A 24,898-nucleotide genomic window follows, 5' to 3' on the forward strand; every position below is an offset into this window, starting at 1 on the left:
CCTTATTTCCAATGTTAACAGCACTGACGGAACCTTTTGTTTGTTCATAAATAAACATGTATGAAGCACCTAGTATGTGCCAAATGCCATGCTGAATGTTGTGGTTACAAATACAGTAAGATGGACGGTTATACAGGAAGGCTCTCAGTCCAGGGATGAAGCAGATCAGCCAACCAGCTATTCTAGAACCACATGAAAAATAATGCCACAGAGTTATGTGCTGGACAACGTGGGACACTTAAGGCTGACGTGAGCTGCTTTGGCTCAAATGAGAATACAGAGATACTGATCGCTGGTTGCCAAATCACTAGGAAGAAGAAAAGAGCATAGGAAAAGGAAAAAGTATATTAAGAATTGGGACTACATTGCTGAATGAAGGACCCATGTAACATTATCCTTAGCTTAGAACCGAAAATGTTCAGCATCAGTCTAATTTACATGCTACTGAACAAGAAAAAGACTACTTGAATAAACAAGTATTTTCTTAGATATTTGTGGGCTGTATGTGAGAATTCTATTAACAATCTCTTCCACCACTCCCCTATGAAGCACACTTTAAATTCAAAACACCCAAAGATCTCAAAATCTTAAGCTGCATACATGCTTTAAGTTCAGGAACAGAACTAGGTAAGGGAAGGGGTGAAACCAATGCCCTTCCCAGTTTTTAAAATTGGTTTTAAAAACCAACAGCCCTGGAACCATGAATCCCAGTCACTTTTCCATCAACACAGAAAGATTAGCATGTTAGCTTAATTTCTGCACACCACTTCAGACCACCTGCATCCCCAAATAGTGTCAGATAAGCAGGCCTTTCTTCATACATTAATTTTACATTACCCTCTCTCCCAGGCAGCTAGGGAGCTAACAAGCAGTCCCTGCGGCTCAATCTGATCAGAATTGGCATGTGTTCAGGCAACACATCTACAGCTGTTGCATAATAGCATTTTTCCTATGAGGAAGCCATGCCACCACAAATACTAATAGTCAAAAATGATTTAAGAAGGGGGAAAAAATGCTTTGAGATATTTTGAACGTATAAGGATAGAAACTCATTTTCATTTTTAATTGTATAAGCTTATATGCCAAAGGTTCTAGACAAATGTCAAACCAATCAGACTGGAAATGCATCCGGTTTGAGGAGACTCGTACTTTAAATTCAGTCTCTCACACAAAGTAGTAGTAGGGTCTGTATTCACTTCCTATCTGTTTTCATTATAACCTGAAAGTCTGCAAATTCCACAGCTCCCCAATTATGCTTTACCATATATATCCCAAAGAAATTGTGTTTAGAAGTATGTTGTTTGTTTAGTTAAGGTGAGTAGACATTGTTAAATTATTAAACAGTTTGTATTAATGAGAGTTAAGGATTCATTAGAAAAACAAAAGAAAAAAAATCTAAGAATTCATATCATCCAGATTAAGCTAGAGCCCTAATTTTTAGCCGTGTGTGTGTGTGTGTGTGTGTGTGTGTGTGTGAGCGCGCGCGCGCACGCGCGTACTCTCCTCCCAAATCATTCTATACTGTAAAGTGATAAAAATCACATGGATACCAACATGTCAATTAAGAGATCTGGAGAGCGTGAACATGGGGAAAATATCTTCATATGACCAAGGAGAAACATATGAACTCCATAGCCCGTGAACTAATCAACTTCATGCTCTTTCTCAACATAATTATAGAATAGATTATTTCATTATAATTACTAAAGACAAATAAGAATTCTATAAGAACAAATCAGGTCAAAGTACACCATTTACTTCACTATACAGATAGAAACTGTATAAACTACATCTATCTTGATTTCCTCAAGGCATTTCACCACGTATTTCATGTTTTGTCCTTGAGAACAAGATAGTGCACTGAGTTATAGATGATAAGACATGGAACTTGGGCACCATCATAAAAAGACTTAAAAGAACATAAATAGGGGTTGTAACAAGGCTTCGTGCTAAGGTAAAAAGCAATAATCCTATGGCCAACTATGAATCTGTCTCTGCTGCCTATAAGCACATTTCTTTCCTACACCATAGTTCGGTTTTTCAAAACCTAGGAGTAAAATGAGGAAGAACGCCTTCCCAATGTTAAAGCTAAAAGACTATTATGGAGGAGGAGGAGGAGGAGGAGGAGGAGGAGGAGGAGGAGGAGGAGGAGGAGGAGGACGAGGAGGAAGAGGAGGAGGAGGAGGAACAGGAGGAGGAGCTGGAGGAGGAGGAGGAGGAGGAGGAAGAGGAGAAGGAGAAGAAGGGCGGAAGGAGGAAGGAGAAAAGAGGAAGGAGGAAGGAGGAGGGGAGGAAGCAAACTCACAGTCCAGCTGGCAAGAGGCCTTTGTAGCTAGATAGTCATACAGACACCTCTTGAAAAAAGCCATATGGTTATACTTGTTATTTTTGGCCTCTTTACCTTTAACTTCTTTCTTGTATATAGAGGCCTCCAGTTATTACCACCAAGTGATAAATCACTTTGAATTTCCAAGGCTACAAAAGGCATTTACTGGCAGCCATTCCACATTTCACTTTCAGCTGAGGACCCTGGAGAATTCTTAAGTGAAGGATGCTCACATTTTCCAAAAATTTGTTGTATTTAAACTAAGTCAAATTTTTAGATCTTAACTTTATCTTGATAGCTAAGATTCAAAAGGAGAAAATAAAACATGGGTGGAAATGAATAGTTATATAGTAAGAAGGAACATATTAATTTAACATTTCCTCTAATAGTTTTTTAAGAGAAAGACTGGGAGAAGCCCTCCCCCACTAAAAAAGATGACCTGGAACAGAGGTTGCAAACTGGCAACCTAACTCAACTTGCATCAGATTCTGTTTGACCACCATAATGCTATTGTTGTTTTAGATAGAGCCAATGTTTAAAATTTGGGAAATTTCACAATTTACAAATATCTTTATTTTCAACGTCTTTTGAAAAACTGGAAGCTCTGACCACACCAGCATAACATTCCTGCTGCCAACAACGGACTTCCTTTGATAGCAACTCTCCTTTACGTCGTCCATACAATCTCCAATTTGCTACACACATTTAAGGCCTACTTCCTTCATTTCCATTTTCTGACTGGCAACCTTTCAAAAGAACTGGTTCCATCTTGGAGTCCTTCCCATCTCTAGCGTTCCCTTTAACTATAATTTAAATACCAAATGCCACCTTACCTTTCATATATTGACTGAACCTCGCCGATTTATCAAATTCTACCATACATCACCTTCCCTCTCTATGGCTGCTCGGAAGCAGGGATAGTAACTCCCACATGTGGTTATTGGCCCTGTTCTCCATAGCACTTAGCGCAGTGCTTTACCTGAAGTAGATATTTAATAAAAGGTCTAGTGGTTATCTTATAGCTCTTCAGCTTGCAACAGGCTTTTACATATTAAGCGATGTTCCATCTTAGAACAGTGTTTCTCAGCTGAGGGTCAATTGTGCCCCCTCCCAGGGGACATTTTTGGTTATCACAACTGGTGTGGGAGAAGGGGGAGCTGCTGACATCTAGTGGGTAGAAACCAGATGTTAAATACCTTAAAATGAAACAGCACCACTGAACGTCATTAGTGTCTAGGTTGAGAAAACCTGCCTTAGAACAATCCTAGGAAGAAATATTACAAGAAATAGTACAACAAACTTGCAGATACCGTGTTTCCCCGAAAATAAGACCTAACTGGAAAATAAGCCTTAGCATGGTTTTTCAGGATGATATCCCCTGAACATAAGCCCTAATGTGTCTTTTAGAGCAAAACTTAATATAAGACCCAGTCTTATTTTCAGGAAAACAAGGTAGATAATCTCAGGGTAGAAATCAAATGGCTTACTCAAGGTAAACCAGCTTGCCATGAAATCAAGTTTTAAATTCTGGTGCCACGCTGTCAGAATCTGATAATAGCAATTGATAACAGAAAAACAGAACACATTAAGGGTGGAAGTCTGTGCCTCTGTTTGGCATGAATTTGTGTAAGAACGTTAACAGGTCAGAGATTAACATTCAGCTAACTAACATAAGCTCTCATCTTTTGTAAAATATATAATGTGGCCTGATTATGTTAGAATCAGGAAGCTAATTGGTGGAAACAAACTTAATGATATCTCATGTTACATTTACTATATACATATACTGAAAAACAAAGTTCTACTCCTAAAAAGAGACTTTTTTATACTAGCTGTTCAAAACAAATATATGAAGTGACACCTAACCCACGTGCTGATAAATTCAAATGACTGAAATAACAGTTTCAAAGGGAAATTCCTCTTTATGAGAAAGAGGAAGGTACAGCAATTTGAGATGTGGAAGTATTGAATTTAGGCCACAACTGTCATATCTGCAGGATGTTTTATTTTGTCTCAGTTACTCCAGTTGGCCAGTAGTAGACTTTCTCCATTCAGAGCAGGGGAGTGGCCACCATGTATAGATGAGGAAATCAGGGCTTAGAGAGGTTATGTGACTTGTCCAAGGCCACCACTAGTAAAACCAAAGCAATTTGATTTTAGACATCTGGTTCATGAGCATTTGGCTGCCTAGTTTTAGCAATCCAAAGTACTAACTATTATTTTTAATTACTAAGAGGTTATTATTCGTTGATAGGTAAACTTGGAGCTAAAGAAGACCCTGGGGTTCATAGAGAATCATTTCCTAATTGCCAGACCTGTCCACAGATGAAACAGACCACCTAATGAAGTAAGATGCTCGCCATCACTGTAACAGGGTGACCACTTTGATGGAGGGGTGATCAGCTGGACAGGGTGATGTGTTTATTCCTTTAAGGTCCATTCTGATCTTGCAATTTTACGATTCCTTGTCCCTTGATTTCTCAATAATTTATCTCTGGAACCTAATGATTGTTTGTTTACCTAGGTAACCTCTGTTCATTTCTCTGGTCTTTGTCTCTTCTGCTGCATTTTAAATTTTCCTTTGATCTTAAAATGAACCGCAAAGAAAGAGCCTACGCTTTGAAACAGAAAAGTCCTGAATGTGAATGTTCACTCTCCCATGTAATAGCTGATACTGGGCAAGTTACTAAGACTTCTTCTCAATGAGCAGCTATAAAATAAAGGAAGTAACATCAAATGAGAAAAAAAACATTAAAATATAGTGCCTTCTCTATAGAAGCTCAGTAAATATTAGTCTCCCTAATTTGCAATGTTCTCTTAACCCTACGTACTATACTGTCATATACTCACTGTCAGATTTAGTGTCCTGGAGTGCCTGCAGAGATCAAAGGTATTCTAAAAATAAGTAGTCACAAAATATCTATGCATTTTACCTACCACATAGTTACGAGCAAAAGGAAAATACCTGCATTCTCTGGCTCAATGTGGACTCTCCACTGCTGTTGGGTTTCCCTGAAAATAAGACCTAGCCAGACAATCAGCTCTAATGAATCTTATGCAGCAAAAATTAATATAAGATCCAGTCTTATTTTACTATAAGACCAGGTCTATCATATCATATCATATCATATCATATCATATCATATCATATCATATCATATCATATATCATATCATGACTGGGTCTTATATTAATTTTTGCTCCAAAAGACACATTAGAGCTGATTGTCTGGCTAGGTCTTATTTTCGAGGAAACAGGGTAGGACCAGAACCATTACCAAATCCTGTGCCTTTTCTTTGACATTCTAAATCCCAGCTGTACCCGTGGCCATATTAATCTCATAGATCTTTCCCTCATCAGAACCTCCAGGAACAAGCTATGAATGCACAGAACGTTCAAGGTCCCACAGTTCCACCATGCAACATTCCATTTAAGTCATATAACAATCTTACAAGGGAATTTACAAGGGCACTTAGCATTTTCTGAAATTATCTGAATCTCTTAGACCCAGGGGGTCAAATCTTTCTGCCAATTTCTGTTTTTCTATAGTTTAAAAGCTATACAATGCTGGATGATGGTGTGGGGGTAGATCCAGGGGCGCAGTTTCCAGGCTCTTGCCCTCACGTGGAAAGGTGCTCACTGGGGTAGTAAATGGCCATCAACTGTGATTGGATGGCCATCTGCTGTGGCTAGTTGGCCGCCAGCTGTAACCAGTGAGCCACTGGCCACTAATATAACTGCTGTGGCTATGCTAGCAGCAAATGGCGGTTAGCGAGGGCGGAGTGTGGCTTGCGGATCCTATGGCTCCTGCTTCCTGTGTCCCCAACCCAGATGCCAGAGAGACGATTATCGTGGTATGACTCCCCTACCTATGGCTCCGTGGGTGTTCCTTTTGGGCCTCACCATGTCCTGCGTTCTTATGTGGAAAGCGGGATCAGAGACCCCGCAGGCCACCCTGCATGACAGATGGGTACCACCAGAAAAATGTATCAAGATACAAATAACTTAATCGGAAAAGGAATTTGTTAGGAAGACATTAGAAATGCAACAAGAGGCAGAAATTTAGTGAGGTTAGATAGCTGAAAACATTCTCCAGATCAAATCACCCAAAAATCCTCGCTGGAAAGCCCCCATGGACACCTGGCTGCCCTGCCCCTGGAATCTCTTCTCCATAATCTTAAAATCCTTAGCTGTCCTTATCTATTGCTGCCTGACTGTCCAAAGCCCCAGATGGGCGTCTCTGGGAGTCCCCTAGTCCAGGTACTACACCTATCGCCCTGGCTGTTATGGACCATGCTTTTCCTCAGAAAGGGTGAGTAAGATGCAGGGCAGCCCAAAGAGCCACAAATGGCCAGAGTCACTGCATGTTCATTACAATCCCATGGGAGCGAGTCTACTGTGTCTTTTCACTCCTTTTATTCACAGAAGGTACTGACTTTGTCAAGTTCATGCGGCTGGTCAGGTGCTAGTACGAGAATCCACTCAAAACTCCTGGTACTTGACTCTCAGTGCAAATCTATTTTGAAAGCCTCTTCAACAAGCACCCGAAATAGTTTTTTTTTTAATGAATGTTCTAGCCCCTCCTTACTATATTATGTCATAAATATGACTTTGTGTGTACGTGGGACATGTACTGTCCAGGTTGTCAGTTTGTCCGCAAAGTTTTAAAAAATATGTTTTTCTGAAACCTATCATCCCTTCATAATCTTGAACTTAAAAAACTTACCCGTAGTTGTGCAACACAAAACACATCCAAGTCTTTGTCTGAGAATCCTTGTCTCTACTATGTCATGGATTAATCTTTCCTATTATTAATAAACTGAGAAAGCATGCAAATGTCTCCAATATTAATGTATATGTATATATATATATGTATGTATGTGTATATATATATATATATATATATATATATATATATGGTTTTGAAAAAAAGATGTTTTCATAAAATCCACCTGATAGTTTTAACTTCACATTTATATATAATGTCGTAGTATTTTAATTCTACCCTTGGAGATTTAACAAAACTTCTCTACTTTAAAAAGCCCCCTAGGGCCAATTTCATGGTCAAAGAAAAGTAAAGCCTTACAAAATAACTGAATAACTTCAGTGTTTTACCGTACTCATTTTTCTAAGCCAAGAAAGATAAATGAACTAAAGCAGTTCATCTTTAGTTGATTTAAATCTACCTTTTTAATAGCAAGTGTCTGATGCCAAAGAAAGGATTAAAGATGGTGTTCTTTCAACAATTCCTTATTATGGTCTGGGATTTGCTTTGCAATTAGTCCCCCTCCTGGACAGAGGCGAGGCCAAGTGAACTTGTTATTACCCAGTCTGGAGATCTCTGAAAAATGAAAACTCCACCCTTGCTAAGGGCTGGGTACCACAAGAAAGAAAGGTGCCTGGTGAAGGAAGTCATGACACCTTTGCTAACAACAGTTCAAAGAGGTGAAAAGCCCAAACCCTCAGCAAGAAAAGCAGAGAGCATTTTCCATCATACATATAGTTAGGAACAAAGTAAAAGAGAAAGAGCATGAACTAAAGTAAATTTTGAATCCTGTGTAAGTCTGAGTAATCTTTCTGCAATGCCCCATTGCTTTCTCTCTTATAATTAACAATAAAAGCCTTAAAAGGGGACAAAATATCTTTTTCCTTTGTGTTTGTCTTCTGGGCAGCCGAGATGGGGGAGCAGCAACCATTGAAGGGAATGAGGGAGAGGGAGGAAGGTAAACCAGTGTCAGACCTAGGAGTATCAGGTCAGAAACTGAATATGGTTCTCTAAACAAGTCACATCTCTGTTTTATCTAGTCTGCCATTTGATCACCGAGAGAAGCAACAAGTCATGGACTTAGTAGGAACACGTCAATGTGAGAGAGCAGCAAGCATTTAACGGCAATCACTGGAACAAGTTTTCTAGAATAGTCCCAACTCGAATATGTTCTCTTCCTGGTAGGTCCATACATAGAAGATAGGCATCACTACCCTCATTTTACACACGAGGAAACAGGCGTGGAGAGATTAATTTGCTCATCTGAGGTCATAAGAAAGACCACATGCTCTTAGAGGTGAGTGCACGTCCCGCACTGTCTTCTACAGGAAGTGCTCTCTCACCAGTACGTGTGCCGTGCTTTACATTTAATACAAGAATGCTTCTATGGGCATCCGTATGTAATTCCTACAGAACTGTGTTATGAAGGAGATGGGATACATCATTTCTCCCATTGTGGAAAAAATGGAGTCCCCGACTTTAAATGACTTGGCCAGGAATATACTAGGGCAAGTCTTCTGCCTCTTAAAGGTTTGCTCTTTTCTTTAAATACCACATTTTTGACATATCAAAAAGAAGTTATTTTCTCAGTGCTATTTTCAACGCAGCTCAAGTTCCAGGCTCATTCCCAGCTCCTGAAAGCTCATCCTTGTCTTATTTCTGGCTCATCTTCCTAATTCAACCTGAGTTTCCACATTCCCCATCTCCTGGGTTGTCAGCAGATTCTTACTCCAATTCCCCCATTCTCCTACCCCACCTTTCCCCCAGAGGCCTTCAAGCCTTTGCTTTCTATATCTATGCAAGATGTTTCTTTTCTATCCCAAAGAGTAAAAGAATGGCAACAAAAACTAAAACCATGACTTTTCATCTCAACATTAACCTGGCAGCCCATTCACTTCATGCAATTGGCATGTGCTGTGTGCAAACTCAGAAGCAGAGGTGAGTAGAGCAGTACCTGGCCTGAAGAGCACATAATCTCGTGTAGGAGGCAGAAGTGCCTATAACTACATGTAATGCAAGACTCTGGTAAGTGGTATAGAGGGAAAGGAACTCTTTCTGGCTGGAGAAACTTAGAGAAGGCTCTGACCCTAAGAATGTGTTCTGGTCTGATCCTAGCACATCAGGAACAACCTTGAGAGCAAGATACATGCAACAGTTATTAATATATAAGTAATGAGCTTCCAATACCTTTCTGTCTAGGACCTCAAAGGACTCATGTCTAACAAGAAAAGACGGTAGAGTTATTATTAACCCCATTACATAGATGAATAAGTTGAAAGATCATGAAAAGAAGTAAAAAGCAAATTCAGCTATCTATCAATAGTTTTCAACCAGTTAGAACTGTATTTTTCCTAATTGCTCCAACAGATCATGCTCTAATAGGAAATGCTACTCCCATAAAAAACAGGCAATGTTAAGTCTTTATTCAGGGAAATTCTAGCTAAAATACTAAACAGCTTTATCTCCATTTTAAAACATTTTCTGGGTACCCTTTGAGCTTTGTTTATAAACTAAGTACAGTGTGTACCGGGCAAGAACACACCATGATAGAGAAGATACACCAGCCACTCAGCATAAGGGTCACCTCCTCTCTGAATCTTTCTTGACACGTGAATCTCCCCTTCCAAATACAAAAAAAAAAATACCTTCCTCCCACTGCACCCACTTATACCCTGCCAGACTTCGACTTCTGGCTCTGCTGTCATTAGGAGGTGGCCCTGAGAAAAGTCATTTCATCTTTGCCCCTCCATACCCTCCTCTGTATTAAAATAATAACAACAGTACTTACACCTCATTGGTGGTTGGGAAGACTAAGCAAATTAATATACACTGTTTAGAACACTGCCTGACACATCATAAACACTGAATACATCGCACTACTTTATTAATCTTGTTTGGTGTACTGGTTAAGAGTACCTGGGTTTAAATGCTGGTTTTTCCATTCATTAACTGTAATTAGGGGGTCGATCATATTATCTACCTGGTAGTAAGGTGGTGAGGCTTACATAAGATAATGCAGGTAAGGGTATTTAGCACTTAGTAAGTGTTCAATAAATGATAGTTACATAGTTACATTACCTGTCTGCATTCAGGAGCTTTTTGGCCTCTGTAATTTTTTTATTATTATTATTCCTAGAGCCCAGCACAACACCCAGCACAGCGTTAAGTACTTATTAAATGCTATAATGAATGAGTGGTGGGCAGGTGGCAATTTAGTTCAGACAGGTGAAACCTATCACTGGTTCCTTCTTGGCCTTATTTGTCCGCCAGAGAATAGCCACCACCTGGCACTTAACAGAAGAGAACGAAATAATGACACACCAGTGAAGAGCCACAACTATCCAGCAGTGCCTCAATATATCGTCGTGTTCTGCGTGGAAAGTCCCCTCGCATTTGAAAAGCAGCCTTTTTTTTTTTTTTTTTAATACCACCTCGGTAACCTTGGTTTAAGAATAGAAAATGCAGCCCAAGGCAGGTAGGAGTGGCAGGTACTGGAGAAGGTAACACCCCAGGAGGGGCTGGAGGGGGGGTTGGCTGGCAAAGTCCAGTGGGATCCTCAGGAGAAGGGGCGAGCGAGGCTTCAGCGTGGAAGACAAAGGACAGAGCACCGAGGCGAGAAAGGGGTAGGACGGCTGGGAGGGCAGGGGGCACGGGGAGCGGGGAGAGCTGCACAATGCCCGAGGGAGGGAACAAAGAGCTGGAAAGCAGGACCGGGATCCCCGGCGGCCCACCCGGGAAGCCTGGGCGGGGGGGAGGGGTGGCAGAGGGGCGTGGCCAGGAGGGGGATGGGCGGCGGGGGGGCCTGGAGGCGGGTCGATGGGCGGGGCCAGCCTACAGTAGGGAGCGATGGAGGGGGGAGGCCGGGCGGCGCAGGGGTCCTATCTCGCAAATAGCGATCTCTGCATCCGGTAAGGCCTCTGAGATAACTAAGACCCTTTCCCGGTTCACAGAGGCCTAGGATAACCGAGTTTCTGGAGCAGCCACCGGGGGTGCGGGAGAGAAGTCTCCTGGACCCTCCCCACGAGACCCCGCCGAAATACTCATGGTTGTGACGTAAGCAACAGTTCGGCGGCTTTCATTTCTCCAGCTGGACTTGACTCCAGCCCAAGAGGAAAGGAGGCAGCCTCCTGCTTTCGGGAAGAGAGGCCAGACGCCCTTCTCAGTGCGATATGGGAAAGAGTGTGTCAGACTGGTGTTTTATCAACGTTCAGTCTCGCGTCTCAGCAGCCTGCAGCCTCCCTGGCAGTAAATGCCTGTGGTTCTGTAGGCGGAGCACATACCTGCCTACAGCTCACTAGTGGCTCTTGACTGTCCTCCTGTATTTTGGCCCTTTCCCTTTCCACTAGGAGTGAGGACCCCTAGAAGACAAAAGGCTATTCTTTCATGGACACTCAGCTTAAAATTGAGTGGTGCTAATAAAAAGTTATGTCTAGTTTCACACCTAGTTAAAATGCTGGTTTAGAAGAAATGTGACCCATATTTGCTCAAATGCTCTTTTAGTTGAACCAAAAAATGCATTTGCACAAATGCTCTTTTAGTTGAACCAAAAAATTTGTCAGGAAAAGGTCTCAAAAAATGACTCTTGAGACCAACAGCCTCATAAATTATCACGTCCTGGGAATGACGCTGTAAGTGCTACTACCATTTATTGAACAGCAAGTGTGTGCTTCTGGGGTACATCATCTCACTTTGTCTTCACAGTCCATCCATTCAAACACCTAATGGGTGTCTTCCATGAACAGGCACTGTGCTAGCTGGCTGGGATTATACATGTGAGGAGGGGGGTAGATCCCAGCCTCAAGGAACTTGCAGTGCACCCAAAAGGGGGTACAAGTTGCAAAAGAGGAAATTCACAATGGTCAATGTGCCCTTGGTCGTGCCCAGATCAGTCTATCTTTCCACTACCACACCCTGCATCGTAAATATAGTAGGATTTCATTGTTGACATCTGCTTTACCCTTCCACTTAGGGAAAACAAAATGAAACCAAGGACTGGTAACTAGAGCCAAAGTGAAAGAACCCAGCAGGTAAATCCAATGGCTGTAAAACTGACAGAAGGAGGATTCTGGTATACCCAGACCAGCAAGGTTAAGAATTATAGATCACATTCCTTAAGATTCATTCAAATGTAAGGAAACAGAGTTCTAATGTATACCACTAGTTTCCTGTGATAAGAGTAGTGTCTCTTTTAAGAAATATAGATGTTTTCTCCGTTTTTAAATTTTAACCTTTTTATATGCACTTTTATTATGCTCATCACTATTAACCTCTAGGTTAAGAGGTGTCAAAGCTTAGCCTACATTTCAAAAGTACACAGAATGAAAGAGTCTTAAGGGGCTACCTCCAACCTCTTCATTTACAAGAAATATGGAAAGAGCCCTAGGGAGGTTCCCATCACTGGAGGAAGGCTAGCAAGGCCAGGAATTAGAGCCTAAATCTCCCAACCAATGATCTTCCCAATAGTATACAGGAACTTGTACATCTTAGTCTAACAACCCCCTGGCTTATTCACATTTAATTCTCCAGAAAAGCTCTTCAGCTGCAAAATACAATCAAAGCCTAAATTTACATGTGTAGGGAGGACTGGTCCAGGAAAACATTTCTAACTGAATGCCTCAATTTATTTAATGTAAGTTACAGGTATTTTTGATCTAACAAAACCAGCAGCTCTACCAAGTATGCTACATAGAAACATGTTTAGAAAATGTGGGCTGAAAAAAATAATACAGCAGGTAGTCTCTTTTTGTATACAAGAGTGCATGAAGACATCTTTAACAATATGAAAATCTTGATGATATGAAATCATCCTTTGCACGACAAAGATGATTCCTAAAAGGCATCATTTAGAATCTTGTCTCAGTAAAATTTTTTTTCTTTTTTTTCCACATACATATTTTCTGTATTTCCTCTCAAGTAAACCAGTGCGTTCACAGATTTCAGATTTTTTTTCTCCTTAACTAAAGGCACTATTCAATTTCAATGTCCTTGGAGTGTTTTATCTGGGGATTAGACAACTGTACCAAAACACAGCTGTTCCAGTTTTTTCTCCTTTATTTTTCACATTAAGAAACTCTCCCACTATCAGCCAGTCCAATTAGTTACTCACTATCAAAAGCCGGCTTTGGTCTTTCATCTTCTGGAAAACTGGATCCAAGTGACAGGGTGTCATGGAAACTGTATCTCGGGTCATTTCCTGTTTCAATTGTTTAGCCACAAAAAAAAAAAAAAAGTTCAGCTCTATCAGATGGAAATTAATGAATGCTTGCTGTTGCCTTTTGAAAAGCATGCAACTAAATAAAAAAGTAATTATCCTTTTTGACCAAGTTTTCCCATCAACACCAAGGAATAAGGGGAGATCAGTGCACCCAAAATGGGAAAAGTACTGTGATTGATGCAATGAACCCAAGCCTTTTTCAGCTCACTTTCCATAATTCAGTGGTCACTTTTAAGGCTGTCACTTGGGTTTGGGGAAAGTAACTGCAGGTTCAGTGCCTTTACATGTAGCTAACTTTGTTCTTCCTTTTCTACTTCCAGCAAAAAATTTTACCTTTTACCTACTCTACTTCACCCCAATTTTGACATTAGATACAGGTGGTAGTCTCCTCCTTAACCTGAAATACTGTCACAATGAGGGAATGTGTAAATGCAACACAAAATTGTAATATAATCTAAAAAGATTTGTTGCTGTACCTATTCTCTGCAAACAAAAGAAACATCCACACACGAGGGAGAAGGAGAGCTTAAGGCCTACAAGCAATACCAGACAAGCACATGTGTTTAGGAAATGAAGTCCTGGCTGGAATTCAGTAATAATGAGCCCCTTAGTGATCTAATGTACACCAGTGTACACTGTGAATGGAAACAGAGTGCCAGACAGGACAATAGGGAACTCAGCCCGTGTTTAATATGTTTCAGCTCTGTCTAAATAACTGTTGGCAAAAAAATCGGGGAAGCTACACAACAAATCAATTTTAGGGCTCAGGAGGATTCACTCAAATAAGATAGCTATGAAGTGTACATTACAGGATAAGCTCACATAGCTCCATTGTGGGAAAGGCGCCGACTTGCAATGCTTTCTGTCCAGTTTAGGTTATGATGATACAGCCTTTCTCTTCCAAATGAGGAAGTATCTGTGTTGCTCTTTTTCTTACCGTGTTTCCCCGAAAATAAGCGTGGGTCTTATATTAATTTTTTGTTCCAAAAGGTGCATTAAGGGCTTATGTTCAGGGGATGTCATCCTGAAAAATCATGCTAGGGCTTATTTTCCGATTAGGTCTTATTTTCGGGGAAACACGGTAGATTGAAAGAAGAAAACAACTGGAAAAACATCCAAAACAAATTAGCTTTAAATATTTAAATATTACTAAAGTAAGCTAAGCCTTGTATTACTTATATCCAAATTACTATTTGGACAATTTCTAGAAAGAAGGTGAAGGGAGGAAAAAGGACACCCGTTAGCAATGACACCTGATTTCTAGACCGTTTATCTATCATAGTCACTGCATTTAACCAGTGCCAGCAAAGAGGAATCTAGGTCAAGCTTGTCCACAATTTCTCTCCTAGTCACTTCACACATGCTGCCCAGTTCCTCTCTCAAAATCTATACATATGCTCCTGAGACACTATGCTTTATTTAAAAATATGATGGAGTTTATGATTTCGAACTGGAAATCGCTTCTATTTCTTTTTTGTTAACCTTTGAGGAAAGCAGAACATCCATCCTTCTACACCTTTCAGGGAGAAAGTCCCTAATTTAGGAGAAAGTCAGTAGCAGGCAATCTTTCTAAGTGTTTATATTATATTTACTATGGTTTGGTCTTTATGTGCACAAAACTCCAGAAGTAGAAGAAATTTCATCAGAGGTAATTTTTGCCAGAAGTAGAAGTAATTTCTAGAAGCCACTCACAGAGTATTTTGTTATAGAAAAACTAGTTAATATATGGAATTAACTGCTGAAAGCATCAACACAAAAAGGCATAAATCAGTTCGAAGAGGTAGTGAACCTAGACTAAAATGAATCCAAGAATACAGCTACCAACCAGACTTAAAGGCCTCTGGTCATGATAAGTGAAGTTGGTTTTATCCCAAGAGAAACAATACATAAAATAAAGATGGAGCTGGTACAAGGGGTTGTGAACTCTAAGCGAGGCAAGCAATACAGTCAGTGTTATCAAGACAGACCAGTTTTATATTCTGGTCGTAACTATTTTTCTTTTAATCTCTCTTCTCTAGAAAATGCAATAGTAGTGAGCTCCTTGAACTTTCTACCTTGTTTATAAAATGGAGGGGGAGGAAATAGAGAATCAGGTTATAAGCAGCAACTCAATTACAGAAGAATTCTAATAAACTCTGTCTACATAGGAATAGGTTGAATTCTTGTCATTGGTGTATGAACATCAATAGTGGATTTGTTTTTTAATTTATTGGGGTGACAATTGTTAGTGAAATTACATAGGTTACCAGAAGGTAAGGGGGGTGGGGGGAGGGAGATGAGGAAAAGGAGGATCAAACATATGGTGATGGAAGGAGAACTGACTCTGGGTGGTGAACACACAAGGGAATTTATAGATGATGTAATACAGAATTGTACACCTGAAATAGTGGATTTCATGAAATTTCAATTCCGGCGTATGTTTGGTTTGTTTGCATGCCCAATCATGGATACCACTGAGAATACAGATATTAGGCACCTTCATTGTTGACGATCCAATGCTTCAACACTTTTGCCCAATGAAAAGCATTCTACTGTGAAACAGATAAGCATGCCGCTTGTTGGACAACCCCAAGTGCTCTCCCCCAACCCCAGGTCCTATGGGGTCATATGACCACGTATGGCCTACAGGTTGTAATCAGAAGTGACCTGTCACAGCGGGTGGACACCCAAAACTTCAAGATGGCATCAGTCATACCAGTGAAGAAGAAACTCGTGAACTTCAAAGTAGGGGAGCTGCCACACTGGATAGTGATGCAGGGTTTCCCCCCTAAAGGCATCGCTGGAGCATCTTAAACCTGTTGCTACCGGTATTATAAGTATGTCAGTGTGAAGAAAGGGAGTATCTCTGGGGCATCTAAGGTAACTTACATGCTTTAACTGCTGTCTTTCTTATAAGGCTCTCCAGTGTGAATGATTATGCAAGTACCACTGAAGAGGACACAAGTGGAAAAGACTGCTCTGGATTCCTGACCATGACCTTCTTTGCCTTCACACCCCTCCTTGAGGAACATGATCATTACTGAATCCTTTCATATCCTAACTGAAAATTAATGCCCCCCAAAAGATGACTGGTATCTTAAAAAACAAAAACAAAAAAGGCAACTTTTGTCATCAACCAGCCAAAGCCTACAAGAATGAAGGTAAGTTCTCCGGGCTTGTCTTACCCAGTTGAGGCAAACCTGGAAGTCTCAAGTTGAGATGTTAAGGTCGCAAGATAAAGGAAAGCCACATCGACACTGGAAGACAGTAATTAAACAAGAAATATGTGTACACTGAGACATACGGATTCTTCTCATTGCTACAGCCTATCCTAGCCCAGGGATTCTTAGTTTTTGTGTCACAGAACCCAGGGACAGTACAATCAAGTGTGTGAACCTCTTCTCAGAATCGTGTTTAAATGCATAAAATAAAACACACAGGATTATAAAGAATACCAACTATAAAATGTTTCTTTTTTTAAAAAAAATTTTTTTTAAGATTTATTTTTTTAATTTATTTTTATTTTTATTTTTTATTGGGGAATAGTATGTACTTTCAGGACTTTTTTCCAAGTCAAGCTGTTGTCCTTTCAATCTTAGTTGTGGAAGGTGCTGTTCAGCTTCAAGTTGTTGTCCTTTCAGTCTTAGTTGTGAGGGCACAGCTCAGCTCCAGGTCCAGTTGCTATTGCTAGTAGCAGGGGGCGCAGCCCACCATCCCTTGAGGGAGTCGAAACCGGCAACCTTGTAGTTGCGAGGACGCGCTCCAACCAACTGAGCCATCTGGGAGCTCAGTGGCAGCTCAGCTCAGGGTGCCGTGTTCAATCTTAGTTGCAGGGAGAGGAGCCCACCATCCCTTGTGTAACTCGAGGAACTGAACTGGCAACCTTGTGGTTGAGAGCCCACTGGCCCATGTGGGAATCGAACCGGCAGCCTTCGGAGTTAGGAGCATGGAGCTCTAACCGCCTGAGCCACCGGGTCAGCCCTATAAAATGTTTCTTTAAACTTCTGAGACAGTAATGTGTGCTTCTTTATTAATGCGTCAATCAACAAGATCCAGCAGTGTGTCTAACAACAACTGTAATTTCAAAGTAGTGAGGATCATGTTATTTCAACTTTTTGTGATACCTACAAGTTATGAAATTATCTTTCATTGATTTTGATGACAAAGTCCCAGGAACTACTAATACTATTAGGATTTATTGTCTACATCACAATGGAAAGAAATGCTAAATTTCTGTTTGAGGTTTGTGTTGTGTTATAAGTTTTTGACTCATTAAGTTGATGGACTCCCTGAATTCTGTGGAGCCCAGAATAAGAATCACGTGAGTTTTACCATTTTTCCCACTCAGGCAGAGTTCTACAGCTGTCTAGAGTTGAGTGTGCTGCAGTATGTGTGGCCATGTTCCTCTGTGACTTTTTTTCTGCCATTGAGTTTCTGTCACTTATTTTGTGTTCTCACCAACTGTTTTGAACACAATGGCAACTGCCTAGAGTATCCTTCAGGTTGTTAAAATGCAATATTATGGAGACTTAGGTGCCTTCAAGGGAATGGTCAATACAACTGACAAAAATCAGCCCATAATACAAAACTGGTCAAGTCTTTTGATATCATAAACATTAACCCTCTGGGAAACTCACTAACAGTTGTACAAAAGGCAACTGGTAAAACACTGTCCAGGGACTTATCATGACTTCAAGAAACTTGTGGAGATGGTATGCAGTATGCTAGGATCACTGGATCACAATGCCATCCAGTCCTGAGCTGGTCAGCACTACTTCCAGGACTCTGTATCCCAGACTAATCGGGAAGTCAAGTCTATTTAATAAGTCTAGAAGGTTGAGTAAAACAAGACTGAAATAATTCACACTTCTTAAGGTATTGCTCCATTTTATAAGTTGCAGGGGGGGGGGGGGGAATATGATCGAAATATATTTACATAAACCATTATTGCACTTTCTTAAATCAGCCTAGCATGGTAGTCAACACCTTACTCAAGAATATACGTGACACAGACAACTGAGCTCTCGAGTTTTTGACAGGGAGATGGGAATCAGAGAATCAAAAAAGTATTTGAAATCAGGTAATACACCCTGCGGACTGCAAGTTGAGGCCTGGAAATCCATCTTGTTTCACATTTCAAATACGAAGAGGTGGTAGAAGAACCATTGCATGGAAAGTCAGCAGACCGGGCTTTTAATTACCTGAGCCCCATCTCCAATTACCTGAGCAAACGTGGGCAAGAAGCTACATTTCTAAGAGCTTCAGATTTCTTTAAAATGAGGAAATTAACTCTGAGGGCACCTTTCTACACACACAAAAACAAAGATTTGGTAACTTTTGAAATCAAGAAGACAATGATAAAATAAGTAGAGTATTACTGTAATATAATACAAAATGTAATCAAATACAGATTTAAATGGAATGTTTTATAAAACAAAGAGTATTTCCATTTGAAATAGTGGGAACAGCGAAGAAATGAATGAGTCCCATGTACTGTGGCAGGTACTTACTCCATTTGGTCCCATATATATGTGAGTTTACAAGTGGCACCACTCAATATCTAGACACTACTATGAGGCCCCTGTACTTTCTCTCTGGTAGCCCTCTCTGTGCTACACCTAACCACTGGTTTAAGTGTCTATTAGCTTCTTGAAGGTTTAGTAACACTGTTTTGTTTTGTTATATTACCCCCCGGCCTTAGAAAAAAGGAGGGAAAAGTCTTGTGGAGAAAAGCACGCATGAAGGCCTGTCAAAGGGTTTGAAATCTCGTCTACACTCACTCTAGGCCCCTCATAAATTCCCCCTGCCCCTTTCTGCTGTTTCTCTTCATCCTGTTGATATTTTGATTATTTTCTCCCCAGCGGCCCACCCATTTACAAGGAGCTGAGGGCTCTTCAGATAAGCAGAAGAATCAGTCAGAGTTTAATGTCTGCTGACTGCTGACTCCAGGCTCCTTCCCAGGCCCTGTTTTTCTGAACTGAATGATTCCAAATTGCCTCAGTTCTCAGAACCATCACAGTATTTTCACCAGCTTTGGAAACCTCTTTATTCTTCCTGGCTAAGGGTCTCGTTCCCTGCCCTTCCCTGTTGTCTTTGGCAACCGCTGCTGTCTATCCCTATGGAAGTGAAATTTCACAACTAAAAAGGACTCGCAGATTTCACCCATCTCACTAGCACAGTATGAGGCTGCATGGCCTGTATGCGTCCTTTTCTACTTCTACCCAGGCCTTCCTGAGGTACTGTGGAGCACAGTAGAGGCTAAAAAGCATGTTGGCTACATGAATGGATGCTCAAAGGACCATGGCTGACCAAAGCCATGCAGATGGGAGGTGGGGGAGAGGAGGAGGAGAGGCACTATAAAAATCAGATTATTTCTCTTTCTTACTCTCTCTTTACTGCAAAGTTAGTAACTAACCAGTAGGCAATGGGCAGATTACTCCTCGACTCCCAACATTTTGCAAGAAAAGGTAAACTTGCCCAACAAACAAATAAACACAAATGGGGGCGGGGACTAAATTTCCACTCTGCTTTGAAACATACATCTTAAGGCCCCTCAGGTTCAAATGACAGCTAGAGTCCTTTAATCTTGGAAATGCTCTCTCTCTGGAAACCTTAAGGACAAGAAACCATTTAGGCACAGCTTCTTTTTTTTTTTTTTTTTTTTTGGCAACTTCTAAGGAAAATCTAGGATCTGAGGAAATTGGGCTCCCGTGCACAACTATCCTGCAGAAAGGTAGTCCAGATCATGAGATCATGATTTCATTGACCCATAAAGGTTTCCCAGTTTGGCTCAGCTGGAAGAGACTAACTCACTCACCTCTAACAGATTCTTGCTCTTAATTCCCAGTGTACCATCTCCACTATTACCATTCTAGTTAGGTAGAACGAGGATTCTATACTATGATCCACTCCATTTTCACCCAAAGCCACTGAATTTTGTAAGGTGTGATTTTCAAGGACAACAAGCACCTACATGTGATGCTGTGACTACAACAGACTGGAAAAATTTGGGTTAGCACATAGCCCTAGAAAATTAGACCTAGAAGAGAGTCTAATAGATTACAGGAGGAAACTCTAGCACAGAAAGGTTAAGCAACTAGCTCAAAGCCCCGCCTAATGTAGCATATAGTTTCCTAACTCAACAATTGCTAGACTGCTTCTGACTTCCTAGCATACCACCTCTTAGATAGTCTAGACTGGCTAACCTTAAAAATAATAATTATTAGCTAAAAAGCAATCAAAATATTTTCAATAATAAGGTGAGGGAATTGTGTAAAATCCTGACATCATTTATAGAATCTTGAGCCTATTAGCAGGAGTGAAATATCCCACATATTTCAAAGGATAGGACTAAAGTAGTTCAAACAAGCTCCAAACATCAAGTCACTTTCACAACCACCCAAGTTCCAGGATGCTTTGTCTGGGACATCAGCCAGGTTGGCAAACAAATCATTATAAAGTGCAAAGGTATTAAGTGCCCTCTTGCCTTTGGCAGTACACTCAAAGCTACTCAAATATATTATAGTAAAACTAAAATACAGCTACCAACATCTCAGCCAAAAAGAGGGAGTGAAGTCTAGGCACTTTTTTTTTTTTAATTTGTTTAGATATTCCAACTTTTGTTCTATTTCCTTGTGAAGACAAACCTAGGAAGAAATGGATAGGGGGAGACCCAGCCATAAGTTTCTAGAAAAAGAAGGAAAAAAGGTAGGCCTAGATGAAAAAATTGGAGGGCTTCAGTGCTAGGGACGCTTTTAAAACTTATTATTAACAACTCAGGTTTTAAATAGGTTCCCCCCACCCCCAAAAAGCTAATTCTCTTTGGTCTGAGTAAATAAAAAGTAAACTTTACTGTCTCTCTTTCTGTCCACGCATATCTTTTCATCTCTCTCCCAATCAACAACTGAGAGTTGAAGTTCTTCCACCAACCTCAATCCAGGTGATCAGACCAAGTACATTAGGAACACACCCTTTTGTAGGGAAATCACCTGGAATATAATGGAGAACTTAACAACCTTTCAAGTGTATGAAGAGACTGTGTGTACAATGACAGCAGCCACTTTACCTGTTTCACCAAAGAAGGCCAAGAAGAAATCAACTGAAGATTACATAGGAGAGCTTTTTCGAACACATCAGGAAGGAGTTCCAGAATGTAGGATAGACACTGTAATATTACTATATGAGACGAGAATTTGGCATTCTGTTCTCAGGTCTTCTTTCCTTTTCTCCCTTCTTTCCCTAACGATGATGGCAATAACACTTGACATAGGCATCATTTCCAGTTTTTATATTACTTCTACATATATTATATTCTCTCCAAGGGGTGGGGTTCCCATTCATGCCCCCTTGGGACAGAGGAATGAATTAAACAAATGTGTCTTCAACCACTGGATCTGTTAAGTATTTCCTGTTGACCAAGCTACAATAACACCAGTTTCTCCCATAAACCACTCTCATATTCTTTCTAGAGCCCACTACAAAGAAAACAGATTTATCCAGACAGCAAATATTGAGGGGCTCATTAAATGCTTGATCAATTAATGGAACTAACCTAAGTCTCAGGCAGAAGCTGACATGGATTTGAATCCAACCTCTTCTACTTTGTGACTTTCAAAACTTGGACAAGTTGTTTACTCTTTCTGAAGTCAGTAACTTTTTGCATTTGAAATAGAACTCTAACCCTTAGCAGAATGCCTGGCATATAAAAGGAGCCCCAGAAAATTGTGCTATTTTAAGTCCTAGTTATCAATAAAATATTGTCCTATGGGGATATTGTTTTTTGTTTCCTAGCAATATAAGGAACCATATCAAGTATAATCCTGTGGTTTCACTGGTAGTGAAAAAACAGCAGCTTCCACTGGGTTGAATTCTAGATTCGAGCTTACAAAATAAATTGGAAGAAAAAAGAAAATGTAAATCCTTTGTCTAACAAAGCTTTGGGATGTTGTTGTCTGGGAACTCCAGAATTGCTGGCCTTTATAAGTAAATCCTCTTCGTGACAACTGCTCACGACATACGTCACTAATACAGCTTGACTTGTCCACAAATAAGAATGTAAAAAATCCCTTCAAATTAAGAGAAAGCAAGGAAAGAAAGATTGTTGGAACAGATGAGAAATTTTCCTGTGTCTTACCAGGCAAAGCTAGAGCCACCACGCCACTTTACAAACCCCTACCTGGTATGAAAGAAAGTTATCTAAAGCGTTAACTAAGAGGATAAAAAGCCACCATTGTTGCAGGCTTAAAGTGATCCACTTTCACTAGGGCTCAGGGTAGTGGGGCCCTCATTGAAAATGCAAAATCCCCAGCTGGAGGTTAAGAAGAAGAGAAAATGTTTAGATGCTCAGCTCTGGAGGGCCAAGCCCAAGGGTCTCCACATTCCTGAACCCAGGGGTCCTCCTTTCCCCACCCTCTTACCCTCCCTCCCATTATTCTGGAGCAGGTCCTTTCCAGCGCTGCCATTCGGTGTCAGGGAGACTTGGGAAGTACCCCCAGGAACTGCTGAAAGATGGAGAAATACACAAAGGCTCCCTTCCACAAAGCATTCTTTCACAGAGGCAGCCGTGTCTATTAAATGTGTCTCCTGAACGTGCATACACTTCTTCTATAAGGAGATTATGAGGACCACGAGCTCACTCATTAGCCTCACGAAATATGTTCAAACCCACTGCAGGGAGGAGAAAAAGGTATGTGTGGCAGGGGGCCTTCCCTCTCCTTAGTAATTCCCAGGGGAAAATAAGGTGTACACAAAACTGCCCAGTAAGGCTACTGCAACTCCTGGGTGGAGCTAGCTGCATCAACACAATTCCTTTTCTACTCTTGCATTCTCCTATTGTCAGCTATCATCCATAACACACTCAAAGTATTCTTTCCTATATAAGCCATAAGGAGACAGGCATAACAATTCCATAGTACGGGTTTTTCAAACTACTCCCCAAACCTTTGGAAGTAGGAAATACAAAACACAGTAAGTAATTTTCCAATAAAACTTATGATACATTTTCTCAGAATATATAACAGTATAAGTGAGGTACCTAACTATATACACGGAAGTTATTAAACCACTCATGGGCCATCATTGCCTTAATGAATGATTAAACTTTCCACCTCATTATTTCTTCATGCTTACTTCTTCCTGGATAATGAAGTAGTTGCACAAAGAACAAGTCCACCCACAGTAATAAATGGAATGTCCTTTTAGTTATCTAGATATATGAAAGATAAAGTAAGACATCTTTCATTCAACAAGTATTTTTGAGCTTACTGTAATATGTGTTATTTTATAATGCCTAAGGGATTTTAGAGACAGTCATTTGATATAAAAGCTCTGTGAACTATTATTTATTTACTGTCAAGTTACAGGTCGAGAAAGGAACACAGAGGTATTAAGGTAGAAGCCCTGGGTATTTGCTTCCTCATCCATCCATCCATCCATCCATCCATCCATCCATCCATCCATCCATCCATCCAGCAGTTACTGAGGACCTACTCTTGTCCTGGGCACTATACAAGGCATTGAGAATTTAGGGAAAGCAGACTTAATTTCTTCCCATGAGTAGCTCATAAGGGCAAGTACAGAGTTTCAAGGGGTCATAAATGAGCAGTACTCAACCCAAAAAGAAGTGTAAGAAAACAGAGATAACATTCTAGTATTAGAACCTAGACTTAGTATAGACAACTAATTCAATGAAAATAATTGAGTCCTCAAGGACAAACCCAATGTTCTCTTCACACCACAATGCCTTCTATCACTCACCAGTATTCAGCCACGCTAACAAAACAGAGCAAAACAATGGACCTGAGGATAGCATTTGTTCCAGATGATAAATAACCACACAGTCCACACAGATAGTTCCAGCAACAGGGCTATCTGGTACGCTTATGTTAAATCTAAAGATAAGGTAAGTGAAATCAGGTGGTGAAGTGCCAGCTCAATGCCACTGGGTACTCCATCAAAGAAAGCTTACAATTCTTGTGTGGCAAACAATTTCAAAACAGGGGAAGTTACCTCTTGTCAGGAGCAGGGAAACACAATCCTGTGAGATGAGATTGGAGAGATTTGGAGTCAGGACCCATCTGGTCCAAAGGCATTAGATGGACACATGAAGGAAGACTGGGAAAGGGCGGACACAGAGGCCAGAGCTGCTGCTCAAGGCCTGTTCTAAGAAACTAATGGAGAACCTAAGTCCATGCTGTCAGAACAAAAGCTATCCTTCCCCATGTTTTCCTCAAGTTATAAAAATGCCCTTATTCCTCAAGCAACAAAGGTTTCCAGTGGCCTTTCCCTTAAGGATAAAACAGCCCCCAATTACAGGTTGTTTATACTGCAGCTGTAGAATATCTGCTTCAACCCTCATCTTTCTCCCAAATGAATGCTTCCCAGACGAAAAATTTTTTCTTCTCTTATTCCAAACTTCTAAAAAAAGGTCCCTATCTTTTTAAACTCATGGAGAAATATTTTGAGAGTCCTAGAGTTTCAAACCATCTTTAGTCAAAAAGGAAAATCAAGGAAAGATATCTTCTTTTAAAGAAATAAAAGATAGTAGTATATGATTTTAATACACAAAAAAACTAGTGTCTATTTGTTCATTTTTATTAATAATTGTGTAATAATT

The 24,898-nt window shown here is 40.5% G+C and overlaps 1 protein-coding gene across 3 annotated transcripts in view; it reads right to left on the bottom strand.

Annotated features, from left to right (window-relative positions):
* CACHD1 (cache domain containing 1) overlaps positions 1–24,898 on the bottom strand; it is a 209,342-nt gene that overhangs the window by 163,495 nt on the left and 20,949 nt on the right. Inside the window, exon 2 of one of the 3 annotated variants that reach the window (XM_081057954.1) lies at positions 13,198–13,284. The exons of the other annotated variants lie outside the window; for them this stretch is intronic. Coding sequence (XP_080914080.1) covers positions 13,198–13,284 — 87 coding nt within the window. The remainder of the gene's footprint in view (positions 1–13,197; positions 13,285–24,898) is intronic. 3 annotated transcript variants of the gene reach the window in all.

Source organism: Rhinolophus hipposideros (assembly GCF_964194185.1).
Source record: "Rhinolophus hipposideros genome assembly, chromosome: 8".
Classification (NCBI taxonomy): Eukaryota; Metazoa; Chordata; class Mammalia; order Chiroptera; family Rhinolophidae; genus Rhinolophus; species Rhinolophus hipposideros.